The sequence below is a fragment of the Megalops cyprinoides genome, chromosome 16 (assembly GCF_013368585.1).
Source record: "Megalops cyprinoides isolate fMegCyp1 chromosome 16, fMegCyp1.pri, whole genome shotgun sequence".
Lineage (NCBI taxonomy): Eukaryota > Metazoa > Chordata > Actinopteri > Elopiformes > Megalopidae > Megalops > Megalops cyprinoides.
In genome coordinates, this window is record NC_050598.1 from 24,169,646 (window position 1) to 24,185,758 (window position 16,113).

General features: G+C 46.1%; 1 protein-coding gene across 1 annotated transcript in view; it reads right to left on the reverse strand.

The window, feature by feature from the left end:
• Positions 1–16,113, reverse strand: part of drp2 (dystrophin related protein 2) — a 79,312-nt gene that overhangs the window by 28,174 nt on the left and 35,025 nt on the right. The window contains exon 2 of the mRNA XM_036548092.1: positions 5,458–5,626. Within this exon, the coding sequence (XP_036403985.1) occupies positions 5,458–5,504 (47 nt within the window). The 5' untranslated portion in view covers positions 5,505–5,626. The remainder of the gene's footprint in view (positions 1–5,457; positions 5,627–16,113) is intronic.

The window sequence follows — 16,113 nt, forward strand, 5'->3', positions numbered from 1 at the left end:
AACATCTGAAGGGCTGCCGCCAGCCCTCACAAAGGTGGAGATAAAGTCAGGGTTAGCAGCTCTGATCAAACAGGCGGTTTCTACTCCCCCTCCCACTCTGTGCCTCGATGCAGTGGCCTGCCCCCTCCCCCCCCCCCCCATCTCCTCCAGCATGGCACAGGCCCATGTGAACAGGGCAGAACCTTGTGTAGATGAACACTATATGTCACACCCCACTAAGACGCCTCTGCCCACTGTCTGGTGTTTGCCTGTTGGACCACGATGGAGATGGACACACATGAATACTCAACGCTCTTTAAGCAGAACTTATTACACATCGATGCATTTACGACAAGCCAAGATGCACCTTACAAAGCTGTGAAAACGGGGTGTGCCACCAACTTTGTAGTAGTTCAGCATCACCTAGCCACGGCCACAACCTCTCAGTGAGGTTGTCCATCAATCTTTCGCGCTTCCAAGCTTACAGATCGAACATAAGCATTCAGAGACAACCATCAGGCCCATGCAGTCAATTTTTCAGGGCAGGCCAGACAAATGGGGACCCACAGCTCTGTAATGGAGCCGCATCCCTGCAGTAGGCTGCCAGCTATGTCCTAAGGCCTGGCTGGCGAGCACATAGCACTGAATGTTATGCGCACATATTTCAACTGCAGTGAGCACGCTGAGATTAATTAAAGATTTTTATGGGTGCATTCTGCTGCACTGAGATGGCAGATGCTGGGGGCAGGGGAAGGGTGTGGAAGAGGGAGGGGGGGGCCGAGAGATCCCGGGGGTATGTGTTAGTGCGTATGCATGCTCAGGCATCGCCGTAGCGACAGCAGTCAGACTGTGTTAGCTCCAGTCTCTGAGGTGTCCCAAGACCAGCTGCGCGCCAGGCTTCTGACACAGGACAGCCGTCTGTGACCCATCGTCAGCCAGAAGGCTTCATGACACAGGAACCAGTAATCGATAAGCACTGCCCATGGGGGAAGACCATTGCAGCCTGAAGGAGGCAGAGTACAAGGACGCAATCTGGACCACTGTCAAGGTTTGTGCCTGCCTCATCCCAGCTGAAAGCAGGCCCAGCGCCAGGCAAAAATACAGAGGGGCGCAATTGCAATCCATGGGTGGGGGCACAAAAGTCATAAATACTATGGGGGTGCACTGAGGTCCACCTGGGGGTGCAATGCACCCCTAAGCAGCCCCATAGCGCCAGGCCTGGCTGCAAGCACTTCCTTGTACCGAATTTGCCCGGTGTGGCTTACAAGCACACTTCTCTTGTGCGTCACTTTGGAACGAGCACAAGTCCATATTTAACTCCATCTCCATCTCCACGTGCTAGCTGAATCAGCAGATGCCGTTTCACGGTTCAGCGATTAATTAACACTAAGGAAATAAGATGAGCTTATTGCTAATTTTCACTGACTTTTTTTTTTTTTTCCCAAAGCGTGCCTTCCGGCTCTTGGAGGCATTCTGTTTGGGTCCATTGCCTCTATTCCCCCACTGCGTCATGTGAATGTCACGACAGCTCGGTGGAGCGGAGCGGAGCCACATGTGAGACATGGGTGAGACGTACCCTCCGTGCCACTGGGGAGAGCTCTGCTGCCATTGGTGGAGGGGACGAGAGGTGAGCAAACACCAGGTGAGAGCTGTATGGTGGATGTAGCTCTGTCCCACTGATCAAATGACTCACCTACTGCATTAACCCAACATTCACCAGGTCTCCTTATGACACATAGGCACAAACAGGCACACACACACACACACACACACACACACACACACACACGCACACCCACACACAAACATCCATGTGCACATGCACATACATTCACAGGGAACACAGGACTTGTACTCTGGAAAAACAAGGCATTTGACAGTAACTCTCCCTGACAGGTAACCGTGAGGGTTATTTACTTGGCGGTGTGGCAGACGCAAAGGCGATTTCGGACCTTGCTTAAGACGGCATATCCATGCAATCATTCAGTTACACGGCGTGTCCATCACTGAGCTTTTCCTGTACAAACTGAGGCGAAGGATAACATAATGAACAATGCCAGCCAGTGGAGGTGCCCCCTTCGTCCCAATTTCAGATTGTTAGGCAACGTATCATTTCAACACGCATAACAAGATTATCTCCTTGAAAAATTTAATTCCGTTGTTAAACGGGCAGGAACGTACTGCTTTTAAGCTTCAGAAGCGACTGCTTTTTTTGTGCAGTTGCATTGTTGTTGCCTTTACAGATGGTGATCCAGTTCCGCAGTTCTGGGCAGCTTTGTTCAGCTGTCCCCCTCAAAGCGGTGCACGCAAGAGTGAAATAATCCACGCGCTCATTGCTTCCTGTTGATTTGATTTCTTCATGAGCATCTAAAAAAGTTGCTTGCTGACTCCAAAACTCTGCCACAAGATGGTTCCCAGTCCCCCTGAGGCTCGGAGACATGTCCTCTTCATTAGCGAAATCTTCATCTCCAATCCCCCTCAGTGACGTGACTGACAGCGCAAATGCTCTCCGCTGACTTCCGCATGCAAGATTAACGGCATCTTATCTGTCACACCATCGTGAAAGAGACGTTCCTCGCATCCATTAGGAAAGATGCAAAGATGCATTTGGGGACACCGCTCAAAAAGTCACCAGGAGCGCACACAAAGCTTTTGTTTGATTGCTGTCAGTCCCGGTAATTTAGCAAGACAGGCTGTTAACATTCCCAAAAAGCAAAATGATGTGCATTCAACTTTTCTTTTCTAGGGCAGCCCAATTATATAATTTAACATGAACAGTATTAAAATTCCTTGCATATTAATTATAAATCTATTGCAATGTAGTCTTAAAAACCATGTAGTCTGCAAAAATATCATACTGTTCTAATTTTTTCCCTCAATGGATTACATTATAAATTGATACTTTGTGAATTGTAAAGTCATTCAGGTAAGGGTATATTCTGAAAGACATAATAGTATAACCATTATAACAATGACAGTGATGGTAATTATGACTACTATGAAAATAATTATTGTTATAGTACATATTACAATAATGATTTCCACCTTTTCTTAATTCCAAGCTGACAGCCTCTCTTGTGCCAGACATGCAGTATCCCAAAGTAAATTCCATGCTTTTACAGGATCTCCCCCAGACGTACCATGCTTGTTCTGCTTCTCCGCATCTTTCTTCACGGGCTGCCATTTCCTCTCTGCGTCCATTTCAACACTCCCATCCTGGCACACTATGTCCTTAGCTGCTCTGTTCCAACCTGCCTAAAAGCCCTCATGTCCGCCTGCACCCCTGCCCAGGCCCCCTTCCACAGACCCACGGCACGGGCCCACTCAGCACTGGAATTGCACTAGGAACAGCTGAGTCATGCTCTCCTTCTGAAGACGCTTACCTGGCCTGCCCTTGCTTTAATCAGCTCCTAATGCAGTGCATTAGGACCAAAAGTCTGAGACAGTAGCTCTTATTTGGCTTATTCCTGTAAACCGACTGCGGTGAGTTACATTGTGTTATTTCAGTCTAGGATATTACAGGTGATAGCTTCATTGTTCACAGCTGTGAGCTATGGATTAAGTCTACTTGCTTTTGGTATTTGTACGCTCAATTTAAATTGTATTTTATTTGGTACTTTGCACCGCGCTATATATTATGTTTGCATTGTAGAAGAGGTAAGTAGTACTAAACAAGGCCCCCAGCTTTTAGCTTGAGCTGAATCACATTTTTGGATTACAGCCCAACCAATCCAAATCCTCCTTCAGTGACTGCAATTACACTGAATGTGCACATTCTGTGTTGAAATATGGTATGCATCACAGCCGAGGGGTGCTGGGTTGTGGCTCTGGCAGTGCCTCCCAGTGTTTGGGAGGGAGTGGTGCTCTCTGAGACAACAGAACCCCCCTGCCGGGGTGCAAAGCCCTGGTCCTACATTGGTTTTTGTTCCATCCGAGGTCTAAATTACATAACCGGATCAGTTATTACACTAAATCAACACTGGTGATTCAGTCTAAATGGTGAAATGCTCGGAACAGTAATAATTAATTAAATTAAGTGATTAAAAGATCAGATGAGACAAAAACCAGAAACACCTCCAGCTTTCCAGGATCAAGATTATGTGAGGCAGGATACTGCCGCCTCACATGTTCCAATGTTTAACAGCTAGACTGTAGGCACTCTCCGAGATCACTGCATCTTGAGTGGATTTGTAGAATGCATGGACACTGGCTGTCCAATGGGATGTAGTGTTTTGACTGTGTTCGTGTAACAGCTGGGGGCCCTATTGAGTCTTACAGTCAGGCCAGCTGGTTTGAGACACATCACGCATGAATCCCATCCTGATGAAAGAGCAGATATTTTTCACTGGTTTCAGACACTGCGGAGGACATAAGACACGCTGTCAATGCGTCTGGTTTCTGGCTCACGAGCCCACGGTTCTCCAGGAGAAATAAATTACCCTCCTGCCTGCTCCCACCAAAACACAATCCCGTCTGCTGCATCCCCGAATCTCCACTCAGCCAAATGATGCCTGCTCCTTCTCCGGTCTGTAGTGCTGGGGACGGCATCTGTGAAAATCTATTCCACTCCTAGGGACCCATCTTAACGAACCCTTGATTACTCCCGCTGTCTTTAGAGATGCAGCCGGGACAAGCAAACAATTAAGGGGACAATTTTGCGAATAAAACAACAGCTGAATCAAAGACATACGAGGGTAGTGCCCGGCATGGCTGCCTTCCAAAGAAGGATTTAAGAGTTAAGGCAGCCGATTTAGTATACTATTTATTTGTTCTATTGACTCTTATTTAGAGTGAATTTTGTGTTTTTATTTTAATACTGTACATTTAATCCACTCATAACACTGGATACTTATTACACAAGGGTATTTAAGCCACAAACCACCAGGGATTAAATTTCATAGCAGTCAAGTACTTTTGAATTAGTAGCAGCAGGTTTTTTTGCAGGTCAACAGCCTTAAGACCACAGTCAATAGTGTTTAGTAGGAAGTAATGTAAAAGAGACCATGGTGCCAAATGGATTGGTAATGGAGGTAATAACACAGCACTGCCTTTAGGTCTATTTTGCCGGTTCTTTCACTTTCACTGATTATTTGCTATGTTATAAATATCATTTATACATGTCTGCCTGGTTTTAAGAATAAAACAGTAAGCACTGAGTCTGTAATTAATAAAGCTGTCTTCCAACAATGTTGTATTTGCCTAAAGACATTAGGCGGGCAAATAACCGTTTTGAGGTTTGAAGGAGTGGTGCCACAAATTGATCCGGGGGCATGATGATCAATGGATCTTGGTAGATTTACAGTAACAAGAATATCTTGAATGATAACTGCTCAAAAAGACAGCCAACTGCAACTGCCCAGACCACAAAAATACCAGTTTATTCACCATCAGCATTGCTGTTCAGCACACAAACACCCCCCCACACACACACACACACCCCCCATGTCCATGCCCACTCCAACACTAGCATCCTCTCACCTGATGTTGTGGGACTTGCGCTTGATTTCGTTCCAGCACAGGTTCATTTCGCTGTCTGCACTATGCCCACCACGCCCTCTGCCCTCTACGCCCGATTCCCGCCCTTCAGGATCCTCCGTCGGACGCCTGGGCACGCAGTGACATCCCGACCGCAAGGGCCGCCCAGGAGCTGCGGAGAGCACAAACATACCTGCACGTCAGCAGCAGCAAACAGCACAGCCTTTTTACTGACATAAAAAATTCACAAGAGAACAAAGAGAGAGGAAGGCTTGATTCAGTCCACACACCCACACACACACACACACACGTCTTAAGCCTGCACCAGGGCAGATGACAGAATGCTTTTGTGACACCCTTGCTGTTTGGTCAGTGAGCTGCCAGAGCACTTTGCCGCTTCTTTCCTACGCAGCCCATCACCTGGTCGCCGTGGTTACCACAATTGCCTGAACCACAGTAGATCTGATCACCGCAGTGACATACAACGTGCGCACTACCACCGACCCCCTGCGGAGTCATACCACAGATATAGAAGAATGCAAAATAATCACAGGAAATGGCATCATAGCACTGCCTGTACAGAGCCAGCAAAATGTCTTCATACGCAGATCTCACTCCGTCTGTCTGAAATGGTTACTGTTTGTTCAAGTGTAATTTCTCTGTCTATTATGAATCAGTAAGCTCTATTTTCCTCATCCTCTCTCTCTGTTTTTCTGCATAATCCAGAGACTTACTGATTAATCCTCTGTTTGTATTTCTTCAGAGATCAGGTAGGAACTTTGATGCTGCAGACACCCTGAAAATGATGCAGGGGGAATTCAGGTATTAGGTATGGTGCTAAACTTAATTAAAATCACACCTACAACTGTTTACCTGCCAAAAGCACATCATATCATCGGAGAAGCTCTTGAAGTTCTGATATATCCCGCAAGACTGTGCTGAAGTCTTACACACACAAGCCCGACAGCGTTCGTTTGTTTGTTTGTTTTGTACGGACTGGAAGGAGGTGTAAAAAAAGATTAAGCTGATTCAACAGAAAGCCAACGGAAACGCGCCCTGGCTCTTACTCTGAGGAAGGCCGGTTTCCAGCCAGGCGGGAGGGGAGTGGTGACTCTGCACTGGAAGATTGCGCTTCCTCATCACTCCTACGCGGCAGAGGCATGACCACCCTCGGCTACCGCAGAATCCTCCTCCACCCCCAAACCCTCCCACCCCTATATATAACATCACACTTATTCTCTTTACCCATAACAGTGCACAGCCCCAAACTAAGCATCATGTTCAATGTCACTAGCTAATTATTATTATCAGAGATTTTAATTACAGGGGAACCCCCTTAAGATATGTCATCTAATTTTCGAAGGGGTCCCGAATAAAGCAAACAGGCAACGCAAACAGAAACACACAGCACGATCAGTGACAGTTACAAAACACAAACAGGCAGACATAGATTAAAAGAGACACAAATAAGCAGAGAAGGGTCCCGCTATCATAACATAATAAATAAACAAACACACTTGCGTCACATCATACATCATGCAGACTGACATCGCCAATATCCCACACACTGCAAAATTTAACATCACGCACTCCACTGTGCTCCAAAACCTCATACACCCCCGGATCTCTATCTCGCGCATATTCTCTCACCTCACTGTCACACAGGCCTCTAAAAACAAGAATCTCACATATTCTTCATCTGAAACCTTGCATCATAGACTCTCCCTTCTCTTCAGCCTGAACCCTGCAGTAATCCGTTCTACTTGCCTGCACTGTTCCCATACTAAGCATAACACTCGCCCTCGCTCTTCAATCGTATGTAACTCAATTTCTCACCAAAACACACTCCCCTCCTCCTCTATAACTGGAATATCTCATCAGAAATACTACCCCAAACAATAACCCACATAAAACTCTCAACCCAAACTCAGCGCTGTGTATTTCACACAGCTCCCTGCTTTCTAGCGCGCTCCCTTCAAGCAAATACCTAAAAGCAGCATGCCTGTTGTATGTGGAAACTCAGATTTGAGCAATAGATGCCACACTGTTTTTGCTGGGTAAGTTTTCACTTCCCAAAAACAGTATCTTGTCTCCCGAAGCTTCAAAGGACATTCGGCAAACAACAAACAGCAGCCTCTGCCACAGCCTGCATAACACCGACATAGCAATGCCTAAATAAGACACCAATAGGCACCGTCGGAAAGCTCCGTCGGTGACGGAGGCGACCGCGCTGTGGCAGCTGCCTGTTGGCCGGGTGCCCACCCGGGGTTAGCTCCGCTGCCGTTTCCCGCTCTGCAAAGGAGACGGGCGTGAGAGCTGAGAGGCCGGAAGGAAACGCAGGCCCGCGTACGGCCGCAGATGGCAGCCCGTTTGCCACAACCAGGCCAACTGGCACGGTCCTGATCGCCACGGGCGACCGAGGCGCCGAGGTTCCCTAAAAACCGAAACCGTCTTATATTTATCAGCCCCCGTTACCGGAGATACGGTGCATAAGGAGCCAGAACGCGTATATGGGCCATGAGGCGGGGCACGCGAGGAGTCGAATAAATTCATCCCCAGGCCACACACCCTGGCACACCATTTTCTTTTCAACAGCAAACGCCGTGTGTACAAACATCCCGCTCCCATGCATATGTATGCTCTGTCCTTGTTTTCCTTTCTGAAGCGCTCGATTTTAAATTAGACCGCTATTAACATAAACAGTCATTATCCCCCTGTTAAGGCTGCCTCGCAGGCCCCAGAGAGATGATTCCAGCTCTTGCCTTGCGCCGCTCGCATCAGGTGAACTGCTGGAAGAGTATGACTCAGGTCTGTGTGTTAAGCAGACCGCTGTCCTGGAGGAACAGCAGTCAGCCTACTGCGGGGCTCCTAATTACTCAGCCGGCTGACGAAATGTGCCGCTACTGCACTTCTGCCCCATCCCAATATTCTGAGCCTGCTCATACACACCCCTCTCTCCCGTGAAGTGACAGACTTTGAGGTGCTGGAGAGGCCCTTCATCTCCATCAAGCTCACAAAGGGCCCGTAGGCTGGATTGTCTCTCCACTAAAGTGCCACTCTATCTGTACTCCTCCATCACTGCCTGATGAGGGGCAACTGACATGAGATGGGAAAAACACACATTACACCTGGCCCCTTGCAGCTGGAAAAAATGTAGGCAATATTAAAGAAACAAAGAATTTAAGTATGCCCTTTGGGGAAAAAGACCGTAACTCTATTGTTGTCCAGTTTCATTTTTCAGTGTTCTCGCTTACCAATAGTAAACTACTGAGGCTGCAGATGGCCCCTCACCCTAAGAGTAACATGACAGATTACTATCCCACACATGTATCTACACACATCCCTAATCGTCTGCCTACACCCTACCCCTAACCTCCGTGTACACCCTTAACCCCAGTCGAAACCCTGCCCCTAACCCCAGTCTAAACCCTGCCCCTAACCCCAGTCTAAGCCCTGCCCCTAACCCCAGTCTAAGCCCTGCCCCTAACCCTAGTCTACACCCTACCCCTCACGCCAGTCAAAGCTCTTACCCTTCACCCCAGTCTAAGCTCTACCTCTCACCCCAGCCCACACCCTACCTCTCACTCCAGTCTACGCCCTACCCCCGACCCCAGCCCACACCCCACCCCTCACTCCAGTCTACACCCCACCCCTCACCCCAGTCTACACCCTACCCCTCACTCTCACCTGCAGCCCTGCTTGGTCTACAGCCACTCCAGTGCTGTCAGGTTCATGGACGCGTTTCCATGGGAGGCTGAAATCAAGCTGACAGGTAAAGCAGGCACATCCTCACAGATAATTCCTCTGTGCAGCCTAGACCCAGATATAAGCTGTCCCCGCATACAACTGTGACTTTCCTTGGCCACTGCTCCCCTCTGCATCCTTTGACTAGCTCCCCTCAGAGACCTGAAAACGGCATCATGACTCCCACTGCTAGTCACCCACTGGCAGTCAGGAGACCCCACTACCAAGGGAACACCAATACGAACACCCGCCATGTTCTTGCATTCACCCACTAGAATGACTGGGAATTTCGAGCACTGTGCCGTTAAAATACTTCGACCCTAATACATGAGTGACAGCCATCTTGCATGCCATTTACGGAATGTAAAAATTAATGACACTTTCATGTTTTCATGTTGCCACTTGTGAGCCCTGGCCTACAATCATACATCCATGGAAAACCAATAAACCACTGACAGGATGTACCTTGCGAGTCCTTGAGGTATGACACAGTGTTCACATAAACTGCATGTCTATGGCTAATAAACAGCAAGAAGCAGTGTTAAGCCTCTAAACCAGAAAATGTGCCTGAGCTGCAAACACTACTAAAGAAGGAAGAATGACAAAATATTCAGGAAAAATATGAGGGAACAGCTTTTGAGACTCATTTAACAGATGACTAAATAACATAGGACACTCACAGTTGCTTTAAATGAAAGCTATTTTTTGTTATGAAAAAGCCTGATTTGTGAACACTGCTCCATTTTGTACTTGAATGCATTTTCAATCAACACCCATTCAAATGCTAATCATTTAATAATACAATTTACATTAGAGGTTTGATCAGTACTAAGTGCATAGAAGAAACAAGAAAATGAATGAATAATATTTGTATACTATGGGGTATAAAAATGCAGCACAGGTGTAAGAAAAAATGCATAAATTGTCAGATTAATGAACATTTCTTAATTAGAAAGCAGGTTCCCAAGAGCAAAAACAGCACCTTCTGTTATATAAAAATGAACTAAACTGTATATTCACTGCAACTGTGGCTTTCCAGGGCAAGCATAGAGAGGGAAAAAAAGAATCTAGTTTGAATGTGTCACAACTTCGAATAAAATATTTGCACTGGAAAGGTAATTTTCTTAAATTCAATCTGCATTCAAATAATAACACGCTTAGCTATTAGAGCATTATTAGTTTTCTCTTTTTTATGCTCAATCCTGCTTTGCTAATGGCAGTATAAAAATAAATATGTGTGAGAATAATACATTCAAACAAAACATCATCAATGACATTTTCTACATATCTCACTCAGCTTTCATGCAAACTGTTAGGACTGTCTTGCTTCTCAAGTTAAAAAATAAAGGCTTTCTCTTAGTTTATGTTCTGGGGTTTTCAGAGTCACACTTTTCATGAGTACATTTACATAGTGCAATACGCAGTTTTTTTAACATCAAACTGTTAGAGATGGAAAAAAAAGGCTTTGAAGTGAACAATACGCCACAGGTTCCTTTCATGACGGAATTAGAAGCTGAGGCTTTTAGACAGTACACCCATTCACTTCCTCTAGCTTAATAAAGAGCTTTCCTTTTTAGGAGTGGGGGGCTGCATTTTATCTCTGCAAACTGGGTGCTTGGAATCATAGTTCCAGAATTTAATCAAAAGAGATTTATGTAAGTTCGGTTAATTTTCTCCTCCCCTGTGACTGGGCAGAGTAAAATCCGATTAAAAACCTGCCCCCCGTCCCATCCCCCGCCCCCCACCTCCCCCCCGGTTTCACAGACTGACATGAGAAGTGAGAGAGTGGGTGAGAAAACGCCTAAATTAACAACAACTAGTTGGGATTTCTGATCGTTTTCCTTTTGCACCATTGTTAAAGAGTCCTATGCTGATGGGAACAGCTACCCCGCGTTTGCAAAAATGACATCAGCAAATAGAAACAGAGTACACTTTACATGAAAAAAAAACCTTTTGTTGGCCGCGGCGTAAATAAGATGAGTCATGTCAGCCTCTCTGAAGCGTTTCCATATCCACATATGAGGCTGGAGCTTTTACATGAGTCAGTGCCACAGGTACACATGCATCGAGGGTGGAAAATGAAAAATGTCACGGCTGCCAAAGGAAATAATAAGCCACAATGTGCTTTAGCGACTTGCGCATATCGCCGCGGCTCCTTTCAAAGCCTGGAATCTCATTAAATTTGAGAGAGAGAGGGGGCCTGTGTGACATTTCGCTCCCCCCCCCGCCTGTTCTCGCGCGGGCAGTCCTGTCAGACGTGTCACTTCCTGTTTGCAGAGTGAGACGTCGAGATCCTGAGAGATGAGAAGGCAGGGTGACAGCATGTTGTTAAATAAAAAGCCAGTCGTAAATTATTAAGTTTCGCGCCAGCAGCCCACTGCTGCGAATAGCGATAATGGAGAAAGGACAAATATCCCCCCCACCACTACGGATTGCGATGATGGCGAAAGAACAAATAGCCCCTGGGGTGTGCAGCAAGAACGCCCGCAACCTCTCGGGGGGGTTGGACTGCTCTCCTGAAAGCAGGAGAACTGACCTGGGAAGGACATCACACCCCTGTACACAGCTGCAGCTACAAACCTGAGTAAGAGCCTTCCACAAGCGGATGACTGCCCTTTATAATGTGTGTGATCTGTGCCACAAGGCTCAAAGCACCTCATTCAATGCACAGAGGCACCACGTCTCCCAGGAGAGGGACACATAAGGAAGACCAGATCTCGTAGTAGAATGAGGCAAGTTCTTTTTCGGCTAAGGCCTTCCTCTTGGGCAGAAACTGCATACCAGTACATAGAGAGGGGGCATGTTCAGTCCAAGGGGGCTGACATTGCCGAATATCAGCAATATTCCACAGTATTTTCTCCACCACCATTTTTCTCCAAGTCACTTCTTGTTGTTAACCAGCCTAGCTATTACTAGGACACACTCAATCTGTATAGTAACAACTGATGTCACCATTCTCGTCAGTCAAAATTTTGTTATGAGAGCTAATGTTTACTTGATTTTGACTCAGCCACTGACTGCAATTACAGATTATTTTATATAATCTTCCAAAGAGACAAAACACACTAAGCAGAGGAAAAAAAGAACAAACAAGATGAAGTCAAAAAGACAAAAATGTGTTTCAAACTTGTCCCTCAGGAACCTATCAAAGCAAAAAGAACCAATCAATTCAATCCTAATACATCCAAATGGGAACTGAGATTGGCTGAGTTATCAGCTGTTCTCTGTGCAGGGGTTTGATAAACCACAGTACTTCAACTCCATTTTGATATTCAATAGAAGAAACCTCGCGCGGACTAGAACAATTACTGAAAAGAACAAAGCGTGAAATGTTCCAACATTTTTTTTTCACATGGCAAAATGTTCCTTGGCAATTCATCACAGGAAGTCTGGGTCTTTCTGTTTGCAAGAGAAAACGAAAATTACCAGGGGAACACAAATTACTCACGTCTCTCCTCTGTTTTTTTAAGTATTATTTTTCCAAAAGGGTGATTTTATTTTCCCGCCCTCTCTTAATGTAATGTTTAAAAAAGTGCATGTACACTCTGGTTTTGTTTCTAAAATCCCCCACAGACACAAACTGAGGCAGACCGTTGGCACAAGACAGTGTACCCATTAACTGAAGCATGGCCAAAGAGTGAGTCTGGTTGCTCCACTCCCGCAAATCTGAAGAGGATGCGGCCGGAGACAAGAGAGAGGGAGAATTGAGTTGGGACAACATCAGTAGGAGAGTCGGACTGTTAAGGAAAGTATTTTAATAGGCTTCCACCAACACAGTGTTTACGACATGCCATTTAGGCCAACGAGTAGCTACGACCGCAGCCGTAACGTAATGTGGATGTTTCCCCAGAGAGGCTATGTTTAGCATCAGCTAAAATCACTCCACTGCACTGCACACAGGAAGAAAGGACTGTTAATCCATGCGTGAGAAAGACGCGCGTTGTCTGAACCAAGAAGAGCGAGATTGGTGGACGCAGGTGAGCGTATACCGCAAAACCTCACTGATCCATGCAAGTGTAACACCCGGCGCGGTGAAGCCGGGAGCGGAGGTGCTGTAACAGAGATCGTCTGTGCTCCTGAGGACCGGGAGTGCTGCAGGACCCTGGACAGCTCTGGCCTCGCTCACACAGAGCACAGCTGTGTTCATTCAGTCTGCGACCCAGGTGTTGCTCATTACCTCCTTTAGGCTGAGTTTAAAGGTAAAGGCTTCTGTGCCTTTGGTGAGGTGGAATGAGACAGCAGACCTTGTGAGCTTCGAGATCCTTGTTTTTGACTTCACCTCTGTTTATGCCTCTTCCCCTGCTGGAGGAAATAAAACTGCCAAAGGCTGTTTTACTGATTCACGTGTGTGTGTGTGTGTGTGTGTGTGTGTGTGTGTGTGTGTGTGTGTGTGTGTGTGTGTGTGTGTGTCTGCTCATACACCGCCACGCACAATGGCTCTGGTGGCACCAAAAGAATAAATCCTAGGGCAAGTGTTTTGTTGGATAAATACATAAAGCTGCCTCGTAACGACCACTGGAATACGTTTGGTAGGTCCAACCAGAAACTTTCCCTGGGGCTTTTCTGAGGAAGAGAAGGGGACAGATCAGGATTCAGCATAACTAGAAAGGTTATAGTTGGGGACATTACACTGGAGCTGACTCAAGCCCCCACAGACAACCAATCAGTCCAATTATGATTTGGCACGCACACCACAATAGAGACACTTGAGACTTTGGATGCCTTTTTGAAACAGTGACCATCTCAAAAAATGTCTCTAATAATAACTATATGTAAAGTGTATGCTTTGCTTTAAGAGATAGTTCTTTCCAAGGTATAAATCCCCTCTAGCAGTATACTGCAGAACATAAAAAATCAGTACAACAGGCCTTACAGCTATTTGGAATTGTAAAAAATCTGCATAATATGGGGGCAAGACATTTATCTTTAAATGGAACATGATGCCATTTTACTCAGTATGTCTAATTTGTCTCAACAACTCAACCCATTGAGTCAGTTCGGTCCAATCCGCCTTGCCTTCTTTCATATGCTGAAGATGAAGTCTACGCTACATGAATCAAAACGTGTATCCCAGTTAACCAGGACATTGGCGCAGAATACAAATGTTCCAGACAAATTACTTTTACAATTTAAGCATTACTTGGGGGTCCTTAAAGGTTTTTTTTTTATTCAAGAATGCATTGTCATGCAAGTCTTTCTGGATAAGAGGAGAAGAGAGACACCCTCAGGCAACTCTTTTTGAAAATAATCATTATCTTGCCGCGTTCTGACTGGATATGTCTGCCCATTCCATTTGAAGGGGGCTGCAATCTTCTCAAGTCTGCTCCTGTTCTCATCTCACTCAGATCACACCAAGAGGGCACTGGGGTTTGAATAGATATAACGCACAGGATAATTACCACCCGATTTCGCTGATAGCCGAGGAGAAAAGACTGTGTTAACCAGCAAAGGCGTTTCCTTTAACACAGCGGTCGCTCAAGGCAGCAATCTTATTCAGGGCTCCTCAGCTCCAGCCCCGGGAAGACCTACCTCCAGCGGGATTTCCAGCTATCTTGCAACATTAGCACTCTCAGATCAGTGCAGAGCTACAGTTGCTTAATCTGGATAATGATTTGTTAAACTGGGTGGTCAAAGGCCTGAGTAGAGGAGAAGCATGCAGAGACTGAGCATGCAGAGACTGACCCACAGAGAGCAGGCTGATCCACTGCTCTAAAAGAATAGATGTGTCCACAGCGGCCCAAGGAAAACGTACAGGTATTGTACGGCAGCTCCGGGTGAATATGAGAGGAGAATGACAGTGACTGCAAGTATGGCAATAGCCACCACCTCCCTCTCTACACCTTCCATCCAGCCCACTCATGCACAGAACACACAGTTAGAACACCAGACCAAGCTCTTTCGATTGTCCCTGCCAGTTTACCATGACTGCAAAATGCTCTCCACAATGCTCAGAGCGAGAGCAGCGAAACTATCTCGGTTTGACAAGTTAAATCATGTTATGTGTCGGTGACAATCGTTACACTTTTGAGTATTCTGCGGGCAGAAAATGGATATCAAACAGCCTTGAATATTTTTGTTGATTCCTGTTTCAGCGTTGGAGTCGTAAGCAGTGAGTGACTTCCTGCAGTGAATGAAAAATATCCATTCAATAATGCAACGTGCAAAAAAAAAAAACACATGCGTTTTGTAAGCTGTTACTCTTGTTTCCTACAGAGCCACAGCAAAGGGCATCTGGAGAGCTGTGGAATGCGAAAGCAAAAGAGCCTCTGCAAAAGACCAAAGCACAAAAATACACAGCGGACAGAACCATTAATGAAGAATTTACTGAGCTGTGGCTAGAGCATGAGGGTGTATTTAATCCGTCCGCAAACAGCTGCCACTACAAACAATGGAACTATGATGAGTGGAAAGAGATAGCCTGGCAGAACCACTACCTTCCCCCTCCTCCTCTCTCTCTTTCTCTCTCTCTCTCTCTCTCTCTCTCTCTCTCTCTCACTCTCTCTCACTCTCTCTCTCTCTCTCTCTCTCTCTCTGTTCCTCGTGCCACCTGAGCAATATGTACTCCTTCATTTACCCTGCCTCAGTGGACAAGATGCCTGGGCCATCAATGCAGAGAAAACCCATGACGTCCCTGTCCTGGCCACAGATGGGCAGAGGATTCCACCATACCATCACCACAGAAACCTAACAGTCCCTGCATTTGAGATGATGCAATGATGTGATCGATATTTCATGCCATTCCACTGTTTTCCTGTTGTCTTTTGCCTGCCTTTTCCTGCAGTCAGGAAACATTTTCCTGTTTTTCTCATTTACATCTCGTCTGGAAAGCATATTATTTTCTGTACTCTGTAGCTCAGATGGAAATATAAAATTTGATTGACTGATAAAAAAATGTGCTGCTTTGGTCAGGCACTG